This window comes from Halyomorpha halys, unplaced genomic scaffold (assembly GCF_000696795.3).
Source record: "Halyomorpha halys isolate HHAL.00 unplaced genomic scaffold, Hhal_1.1 Scaffold483.1, whole genome shotgun sequence".
Lineage (NCBI taxonomy): Eukaryota > Metazoa > Arthropoda > Insecta > Hemiptera > Pentatomidae > Halyomorpha > Halyomorpha halys.
Window position 1 is genome coordinate 237379 of NW_027110578.1, and position 11296 is coordinate 248674.

At 32.6% G+C, this 11296-nt stretch overlaps 1 protein-coding gene across 1 annotated transcript in view; it reads left to right on the forward strand.

Annotated features, from left to right (window-relative positions):
- Lrp4 (LDL receptor related protein 4) overlaps window positions 1-11296 on the forward strand; it is an 82415-nt gene that overhangs the window by 26509 nt on the left and 44610 nt on the right. The window contains exons 2-3 of the mRNA XM_014424904.2: window positions 8763-8927; window positions 9623-9745. Coding sequence (XP_014280390.1) covers window positions 8763-8927; window positions 9623-9745 — 288 coding nt within the window. The remainder of the gene's footprint in view (window positions 1-8762; window positions 8928-9622; window positions 9746-11296) is intronic.

Sequence of the window (11296 nt, forward strand, 5' to 3'; positions counted from 1 at the left end):
GGACCCCTGGATAAATCTTGTAACTTTTCGACCTTTTATATTTAGTTAGAAAAGCTAACTAGTAGGATAAGATATCCTTCCTGGTCTGATTGGAGCAAATACTGTCTCATTAAACCAACAAAAATTGATTTCATTCATGAGTTTTCCACAGTTATTCAGGAGTTAAAGTGAATTAATAACAATTTATTTTATGAATAATTGAGCTGTTGCATTAGAGAAAATTACAACTTTTCCTACTTCTTTAGCAGTACGAAATAAACCACAAAATTAGTTCCTTCGAACGTAAGAATTTCCAAATTTCTATCGGTTTTTCGTTTTCTGCCATAATTATAGTAATAATATGCGACAAAGATATCATCATCACTTGGGAGGATAAAAAGGGACGGTAGAACAAGGCAAGAGAATATCTTAAGAAATTGGGTCAACTGTCAGTATCCTCTAGTACAGCGGATAAGTAGTAGTGAGTGTTTCCAGAGACACAATTAACTCAAATTAACGAGACTCAGGTATCGCAAAATGGTCTGCATGTATGCGAGTCTGTGTGTGTGTCTGAGGTCAGCCTAGTTAAAAAAAGAAAAGTTTTAGGAAACTGAAGTTACATATTTAAGGTTAGTGTATGCCAGGGATTAAACTGTGACTTTATCGATGATATCGGCTAGCCAGAAGTGCTACTTTATAAAATTGAATTTTCACATTTTCTTTTCTCGATTTTCTCAAAACTTGTAGAGCTGGTAAAAAAAAAAAAAAATCTGATTCGAACGGAAAATAGCAAGTACCGATCTTTCCCGATTGAATTACGGTTTTGTTATACTGTTGTATTCCTGGCAGCAACAAAATTTATATTCGTTATTCCCACCTCGAGTAACCCTAAAATATGTTTTTAATAGTCATAAAAAAAATTTTTTTTTTCCCTTTCGATAACTACATCACGAGCCCAGAAATCTATTGTACACAAAACCTGGCGACGTAAGTAGGGTGGTAAGTGAAAGTAGTGAGATATGTTCTCAGCCTTCGATTTATGTTTGTTTATGGTGACTTTTTACGACTTAATATTCCACCTTTTTCTATGATCCATAATAGTGAAAATATATAATTAATATTGAATATATATATTTATCTCAAAATTCCGATAAGTAACGATCTCCAACAACATTCTCTTCATTCCTACACCGGATATGTTATACTCTGTATATATATATATACTCTGCTATAGTTTATAAATATATAGGATTTGGTTGAAATATTATTTTAGTTGAAGGTTGAAGCGGGGGCGGAGAGAGACTGCGGACGCCTGGTTGATGATGATGACGCCCCATTGAGAGAGGCTTCCATTGAGAGCTTGCGCCGATCAATAGCGCTCCGCCTCCATTCAGCACTCCTATCGACCGCCCTCCGTAAATAACACCACCTCCTATCTCCTCTTCTCCTAATTAGCTATCTTCATCTACTTCGTACGTACCATCAGTCCGTCTGTTCCTCTGCGTCCACCTGCAAATTCAGGGTCCAACTGCGTCGATAACGAATCGAGCAGAGGAAGAATGGATGGCGGTCATAATGCTTGTGGTAGACCATTGAACATATATCTCAAAAGGAATAAACACCGCATTGTAAAATAAAGCGTATAAATAAATACTTACCTTAAAATTGCTAATGTTAGTACAATCCCTAGGTAACATTGAAATGGGGATCACGTATGCACATTCTTAGCATTTTCATATTTTTTTTTGTTTTGTTTTTTACAAAAAAAATAAATTATTTCGCTTGAGCCTAAAGTAACCGAGTGAGTTATGCAGCATCTAAGCAGGAATCAGAAGCAGAACTGATCCGAATAAAAGCCTGGTTGACTTTTATTCCGGAATCCCTAGATAAATCTCAATTTCATTGTTGTTAAACTAAGTCATTAACTTGTTAACTTTACCCGTCCATCCTTTACTTAGAGCACATAATAATAATAAAGGTTTAGCGATCCCCATGGTTCGATACCGATACCATCAATTGCTCTCACATACGTCCAGTGACTCACGTCCAAACCTAAATCTACTAAATCAGTCCTAACGCTATCCTTCCACCTACGTTTCGATTTACGCTTCGGATATTTATCCGTCGGTTCAGTGTTAATTAACATTTTAGGAATCGTTAATAAATCCTACGACCTTATACACCCATCTTATTTGCTGCTATAACATTAATTATATTATAAGGTACAACTTCCTCAGTTCAGTTTTGTGTAGCCTTTTAAATTCTCCGTTTAATTAATCTCTTTTCGGTCCGAATATTTAACGGAGTACTTTGTTTTCAAAAACCTTAAGGCGCTGGATTTTCCTTTAGTGGAGGTAGGCCACGCACGTAAGGAACATTGTTATGTAAATTCTAACTATTTAGTTTCTCGAATGGAATATGGTCCGGGTGCGGTATAAAAAAACTCAAATAGTAAATGGGTATACTATTTTTAATATTAGAACAAATATTAGACGAAAGTTACTTCCTATTATGAGGCTTCGACGGTGTGTCTTATAAAGGTAACTATATACCCATTTACTATTTGAGTTTTTTTTTTTTTTTTTTCCGCACCCGGACCATATTCCATTCATTAATACACACGGTCAATCAACAATCTTCCACTATTGAGTTTCTCGACAGAATGAAAAAAATATATATAAAATAACAAGCATTTCACACCTTTAACCTCGCTTTTATGTCCTCATAAATATCGTTTTTCTAATTTCCGTAGAACCTAAATACATAAACCACTGTACAAGTTCAAATATATTTCCTTTTCTATTAGTATACCGAAATTTCGAGATTTGTTCTTTACTACATTTTATCAAAGTAGTTGTATTTAATTTTATATATTTTTATATCAAAGTAGTTGAATAGTTTTATTAGTACTATTGTTTTTTGTTTTTTTAAACTTATTTATCCATTCAAGTGTTTTCTGTAACCGGTAAAATGTATCTATTTGTTTGTTTTTGATGAACTGATCTACTGCTGTGACTATGAATGATGGTCTGATCTCACATTGCCGTCTAATATTGAATTTGTTTAGCGGGTCACTGAAGAGGAACTATGAGGGTGAATTCCGGAGAGCGAATTTGTTGATCGGGTGAATTAAAAAATTGTGAAATGGTGAAATTGGAGGAGCAGAAGTGAGAAGTAAAAAAAAGGAACGAACTGTAACATTTGTATTTGGTGTATAGACCGAAATTGATTGTAAAAGGAAACTATAGGGGAAAAAAATTGTATATTATATCTCTTTATATCTTATTATACCATGTATGTGTAATTTATATATGTCCGATTACGTATTGATAAGTATGCTGTGTGAGATAGCAACCTGATGTATTTAGGCAGCATAGATAAATAAAGTATTTCTTTCTCTCTTCCTCGTTTATACCCAATAATACCAAATTATCAGGATACCCAAGCACGGGTATTTTACCACCTATAGTTAAACCATTGCATCACATTTCTAATAACGTATTATAGTGCTCTTATTCAAGAGAATCGTCTGATATTAATCCCGACTGAATCTCAAACTTCTCAGAATAGTAAACTTATAGCATGCAATGACGCTAAATCCCAATAAAAACTTAAATCAATTAAAATACGACCACAATCAACACAGGAGTATTTGCTGAATAGCCTGTTAATTCCAATTACTACTCATTTTAATTTGATGTTTTAAAAATCTGTTTTAATTATATTCAATTTATTTATAATAATTGTAGGAAGAATCGCTGGAGCACCTCAAAAACGTATTAATATTAGAACAAATATTAGACGAAGGTTATTTTCTATTATGAGGCTTCCACGGTGTATACTGTAAAGGTGGCTACAGGATTGGATGTACAAGTATAGTGCTACTTTTAAAATACCCCGAGGTTTGATGCTGATAACATCAAGAATGGTTATCATAACACCTTTCTCTAAAATCTTAAAAACATAAAACCACAAGAACATAAGTAACACATTCCTTTCAAATTCGATCAGTATTCGTTCAGTTTACTTTCTAGTCATGCGTTTCAAGTTTAGCCCTACATCTAAAGACGACTGTTACAGCTTCAAATTCAATATTTTTACCAATAGTTTCTTTTCCTATAATCATGTTTTGTTCTGCCTGGATAACTCTCCTCTTGTACAAACTTTCTTCCGAACAAACATACAACGCAAAACTTAATCTGTGAAAACCTAAAGGCTTTATTGCATAGTTTACTTCAGCTTTTATGTTTCGTATATATTGGAAGGGGAGCGCAGGTATTCCCAGGGTAAGGCGCGTGGCTACTAACTCCAAGGACACCAGTTCGAATCCGGCTGGTCAGAAAAATGTTTTCTGTTACACTGCAGCCATAATTCAACTTCTGTGGGTTCAGGAGCCCTCCTTAGGTCCACCCAGCCTCTTAAATTAGGTACCCTTAATTGGGGGGGTTCATTCTGGCCAAATCATCTCCTTTCACAACCGTTGGTCTAGTGACAGTACTTCCTTACAAAGTACTGAACCCCTGACCCTTCATGGGTTGTAGTGGTACAGATTTTAATTTTTTTTAATACAACAATGGATAATAAAAATAATAATTTAATTTAAAAAAAAAATTGACTAAAGTAACAACCCTATCCATCCTAAAGAATAGAATGTTGTAACATATCTCCTTAAACATATTCGCGATGGCTTAGTGAAGTTTTCTATAAGTAAATGGATCTCGGTATAGTAGTCGAAGGCCTTCCACACACGAACGAAGCCCAAAAATTTCATTAATACACTTTATTCTTAATGCATATATACAAGTAGCTTTCTATATTCTGATTTGAACAGATCCATGGGACGGAATATATTTAGAAATGTATAGTGGAGGATGTATAAGATTATAGAAATCTATATTCCATCATTTTTCAATAGTTCTGATAAGATTATTCTACTTAAGAGTTTTGGGGTGTATTCTCTGAAATCTGTCAATGTTTTAAACATTTTTGAATGATTGACCTCTTCATAAGAAATTTTTAGTATAATAATATAATTTTATTAATGTTCACCATAATTTTCACAGTTTGATATAGATTCTCAAATTTCCCAATTTTCATAGTTTTCAAAATATTGGGTTGGTAACGTCCCTCCCAATTCTTCATATCTCCTCTACGAACTCCCTGATTATTGCAATATTTGGAATTTCCCCACTAACTACCCCTTGTTTACAATAATACAATCTAATTAATGATTTGCGTCCAGTTACGATGATTAGACGAGAGTTGAATCAGTGAAGTTTTGTCCAGTAACAAGAAAGCTGCTCCAGTTCTGCAATGCGTAAGAATCTAAAGCAACATCAGGACCTATGGCCTATTTCATTATACATTTTTTTAAATTTATATGTATTAAGTAATAATTGATTTAATAATATACCTCTATGTTTAAAATGAAAACAATGTCTATGGTTTTTACCCTCTGTCTTGAAGACCCCTTTAACTTATTCCAGCCTCGTTACGCCCCTGACCTAAGCCATGAGTCTGTATAAGGTGTTTCACATGGATTCCATGTCACTCTTATATTATATACAGCAAGCTCGATTTCTCAGAACGCAGTAGATCACCTAAAATGGAAGTTTCAAACAGATGTATAACCAAATGTAACGAAATCCCTCTTAGTAAATTAAAACATATCAAAGAAGAAGTAAATGGTCTACATTCTTTCGCACCAGCTGCTGGGAGGAAGTAGTAGTACAAGAGCCCAAGAGAAAGGCAGTTATCTCACCCCAATTTTTGATTACTTTAATGAAAACTATGTATAATTAATAGTCAAAATTGATGAGTCTGCCAAGTACAGGTAGAGGGAATAAAATCTGGCGGCTGTTTGAAAGGAAAAAATTTAATTTTTCATTCCGAGCTCTATGTCTTAAAAAGTAGGAACAACATAAGAAAACCTAAGAAAGCGTCATTTAAAGATGAGCAAATTTGCTAAAATATGAGCCCTAATAGAGTTATTTACGTTAAATAGTTCTCGAGATATAGCTTTTTAAAAAGCAACATTTCATAAAAATGTTGTATGGGACGTACTGAAAAATCAGTAGTTAGTGAATTTATTTTGAAAAATCTATATCTCAAAAACCATTTGACGTACAGATGTCTATTAGCACACAAATTAAAGCTAGTTTAATGAGCTATAAAGTATTTTATGATATTTATCTTCGTAGGAGTAATAGTTTTCATGAAATTTGCTAAAATAAATTAATTTATAGTTGTTCGGACAAATTTTTATTTGCCAAATTTATATTCATATGTGAATATCATAAAAATTACTACCCCTACGAAGATAAATGTCATAAACTACTTTCTAGCAAGTTAAATTTCCTTTATTTTGAGTGTTAGCTGACATATGTGCGTCTTATGGATCTAGAGATATATTTTTTCAAAAATCCAACATTTTATACGAACAACTAGAAATTAACATTTTGAGAGTTTATTTTGTCAAATATCATAAAAACTACTAGTTCTACAAAGATAAACTTTATTAACTATTTTATAGTACATTTAACTAGCTTTAATTTGAGCGCTGGCAGACATCTGTACGTCCAATGGTTTCTGAAATAAAGTTTTTCATAAATCAAACTTATTGTCCGAACAACTATTAAATCAATTTATTTTAGCAAATATCAGGAAAGCTACTATTCCTACGAAGGTAAAGGTGATAAACTTCTTTATAATCCATTATTCTAGCTTTAATTTGAGTGCTAATAGACATCTGTACGTCACATAGTTCCTGAGATATAGATTTCTCAAAATAAATTAACTAACTACTAATGTTTCAGTAGATTCTTAAGAAATTTTTCTTTTTAAAAAGCTATATCTCGAGAACTGTTGGACGTAAATAGCTCTTTTAGGGCTGATATTTCAGAAAATTTACTCTTCTTTAACTAATGTGCTCTTAGGTTTTCTAGTGTTGTTAGTAGTTTTTAAGATATAGAGCTCCGAATGGAAAATTAGCGTTTTTTAAGTTTTTGAAACAGTTGCCATTTTTTATTCCCCCTACCTATACTTGGCAGACTCACCAATTTTGACTATTAATTATACATAGTTTTCATTAAAGTAATCAAAAATTGGGGTGAGATAACTGCCTTTTTTTCTTCCCGGCTCTTGTACTATAGCCCTGCTCTCAACTCATAAGTTATCTAAAAAGTTACCTAACGTCATGCCATATTACCCACCATCGGTGGTGGTATTATCCCTTAACCAGCCTAGTTGAGAATTATCTTATGATTAACTTCCTCTTCACATGTGGTACTATGAATCAGACCAATCGAATAGTTCACGTCTTTTTTGTACTTCATTTATAATAACATTGGCATCAATTTTCGTAATGATCGTGATGTCAATTACAACTGCTAGTTAACCCAGCCAGTGACAGACTATTTGAGTTATTTACAAAAATCTGAAGTGTGCGGTAACCGCTTCTGAACAATATGCTCCTTCCCCTGTACTGATAACTGGATCAGAAGAAAAATGGAATATTTTCATTTTTACTTGAAGCCGATCCTAATATTTGTATTAAATTTGTAAAGCCTATTCAAAATATTGGATCAATTTCTTCCATCTGTCAGTTTCTAGCCGTACCGAATTTAGTCGCTTGCCTTTAAAAACTTTTTAGGCAATGGAAATGCCTTTGGATGCGGAAGTGTTCTTTATTTTCTGTCGTTTTTATTTATTTTGTATTATAACTAACAGTTATTGCAGTAGTGGCTGTATAGTAAATAAGAGAACTATCTTACATCTATCATACCATTGCATTAGATTCTAAACCTGCTAAGATTCAGCCCTAGAATGACAATATTCATTTCTAGGGACTATTCTTAAACCTATCCCAGAGTAGGAATTGGGATAAGACAAATTGGATGTGAATTAGAGCTCTATAAATTACTCAGAATAGCCCAAGCCTGATAGCATAAATAAATCATAATTGCAAAAATAAAAATAAAAAAGTTTGAGTAGTTTTTATTAATTTTACTCTACTCTTTTCTTTATGTAAAGTCACAAGATCTAAACGCTATTGGCATGAGTTGGAAGAGCTGAAATTCACCTTTTCAATAGTTGTAGTTGAGATGAATTTGGCCAAAATCCTGAGGAGTTATCAGGGATGTGCTTCAATAACAGAGGGGAGAGGTAAAATGTAAAATTTGTCAATAATTGTTACCGAATTTTCCCACTTTCCGATTGCCTATGGTGTTTTACCGGAAATTTGTTCTTTTCCTGAACAGTTTTAGAAAATTGACTTCTTTAAATTGTGTCTATCAGTCTCTAGTTTCAAATTATCTCTAATTAAATAATCTCTTGCTATCAGCTCATTTTCGCTGCGGCCCATCAAAGGCTTAGTTTTTGCAATATCCACTGCATTAAAAATAAAATAATTTCAATTAGAATTCGCAATTATATCGCACCCATCAGTTAAAACCACTCTTCTACGAAAGAGAATTTTTATTTACTGAATCATTCAAAGAAATTCATATACTTATCACCATCCCAACTATGGACTTAGCCGATGCTGAATGTGCCCGAATAGATTCGAACGTGAAAGGACAATTCACAAATGGAAGTATCGTTGAGCCAAAGTTCAGCCGATTTTTATCCGGAACTGAATCCGCGACAGAATCTAGTTTTTTTTTTTTTACCTCATAATCCCTAAGATTATTGAGTTCTTATTTTATGGACTTTAGAACTTTTATTACTACGATTTTATTTTTAGAAAGAGGTTATTTTAAGTATCTTTCATTGCGTTTTTGCAGGACTGGGGGATAGAGTAGCCACTGATGTGCCTCCTCCAGCCGGTTTTCAAGGAGTACACCACCTGCCAATCAGGGAAATGTTCGGATCTGGAGCAGTGCATCATAACCATCAAACTCAGCAGCTTCCTCTCCCTCAGCAACAGGCTCCAAGAAACCCAGTTCATGGTGAGTTCTAAACATCCTTTATCCATTATTTTTGTATTTATTATGATTAAAGTTACTTTTTTTTTTATTTTAAAAAGTATATAGGACAAACGTTACAGCCCTAATCATTTAATTTAACTAGCAATTAAAGTTTTTTTGTAGACAAAAAAAAATTTACCAATCAATGGAACTCATGAAGTAAATTTTTTTTAACAAAATTACAAATGTTTGTGAAGATTAAAGAAATAATGATTTAAAACCTTATTCCTTTTTATATTCACATATTGTAAATGTCAAAGCAAATTAGATCTAATAAAACTAATATTGGTGCTATTAAATCTTATCTTTTACATCTTTGGATTAGTTGTTAGTTCTACACACATCACCATCAATAACACATCTCTTAATATCATTTAGTGTTTATATTTCTGATTTTCTTCAGTAAAATTGAATAAAATCCATTTTATAGAATATACGATTCAATAGGAAAACAATTATATAATTTTATTAAAAGGGAAGTGCTTTCTAGTGAGACACAGGAAGATTTTACAAATTGAAATAGTTAGATTTTGATGGGAAGTACACTACTTGGCAAATATTATAGCTTATATGGAAAATTATGTGGGTTATTTGGTTGTTCATGTTCTACAACTTCATAACCAGGCTTAAATATATTATATTTCAACTATTTTAAAATATCAATAACTTAATTTTAGGCCATGGAAAGACTCAACTGGAAGGAAGGTCAAGAAGTGGTGGTGCATGGGTGGTTGATGACACAAACATAGATCTTCAAGAAAAAACGCAGAATTCTATAATGAAATCTATTGAAACTGAAAGTAAGTCAAACATCAATAAACTTTTCAATAAGTTAAGTCAAAAATATCTCAGGAGTAAAATTTTATTATTAATCAATCATAAAGAAGGTCTTAAAGAAAAAATAAATTTAAAAAAAACAAGAAAGAAAGCAAAGGGCAGCTAGAAAGTTATTTCAGTTTTTCAATTGGAAAAATCTTACAGTAACTAATTCCTCAGAGGGTGGAGTATAAACTAAGACTGGAACATAATGAATGTGATATAGGATATATTATTTAAAGAAAAATTTATGTAATAATAGTTTATTGTTTTCATTTAATTGAGTAAGATCAATGGATTTGAATAATGATGTAAACCAATTGCTTAAGTCTTAAAAACCCTCATGTAAATATTATCAAACTTTTGACTCTTTTGCCTAATTAATGATTTCATTTCATTCTGTAAAAAGTTGAAACTTTTATTCAAATTAAAAATAATCAAGAATTATTGGAGATCCACCGGGTCAATAGAATATTCAGTTTGGTTTTTGGTAGTTTTAGTTTAATCAGAGTTCCTATCTAAATACTATTTGTCTATTGCTTTTTTACAGAGAAAGAAAAAAGATATTGCTTGCTACAAAATTTATTGTTCCTGAATTGTCAGAATAAACTCACCTACCAGAAAAACATAGGACTTAATAGTATTAGACACTAACTGCTTTCATTTATGTTTTAATTTTGTCCAGCTGCATTGTAATGATGAAAAATTTCTTTTTTTATAATTCATTATGTGTAAATTAAAATAAAAATCTGTACCGCTACAACCCATTAAGGTTCAGGGGTTCAGTACTTTGTAAGGAAGTACTGTTACTAGACCAACAGTTGTGCAAGGAGGTGATTTGGTCAGAATCACGCTCAACCGCCAGATTTTTACCCAATTTAAGGGGCTGGGTGGCCCCAGGAGGGCTCTAGAACCCACAGAAGTTGACTCACAGCTACAGCGTCACAGAAAACCATTTTCTGCCCAGTCAGATTCAAACTCAGATCCTTGGAGTTTGTAACCACACACCTTACCCCGGGGCTCCCCGCACTCCCCAAAGGAGTGATTAGCTTGTAAAAATCAATGGTTCTCTCAAAGTGTTATATCAAGATTAAATTCAAAAACCATGTCATCTGAAGGAAGTTTGAAATTTCTTACATTAGCATTATTTTTCCTTTCTTTTAAAAAATAATTGAAGTGTTGGAACCAAGTTTTGTGAAACATAACACTCCTTTAGCCTCTAATGCTGCACATATTTATTTTTTTGGTGCCTCAAATCTTCTCCTTTATGTATCATTTCTACTGGAATAATGATTTCAATTTTGATTCCAGATAAGTAATATCTTAAGGACATTTTAGTGCGTGTTCGTGTGAAACGAAAAAAGATATATATGTAACGATAATTACGTTCTTTATTCTTCAATAGAACAATATTTACACTTCATATATTACAAAACATTTATAATTTTCAGATAACAACACACGTTCTTTTTTAATTAATTCATTGTAATTGATCATATGGCGAGAGGTTTCAAATGGGTTTGCCACTAAAACAA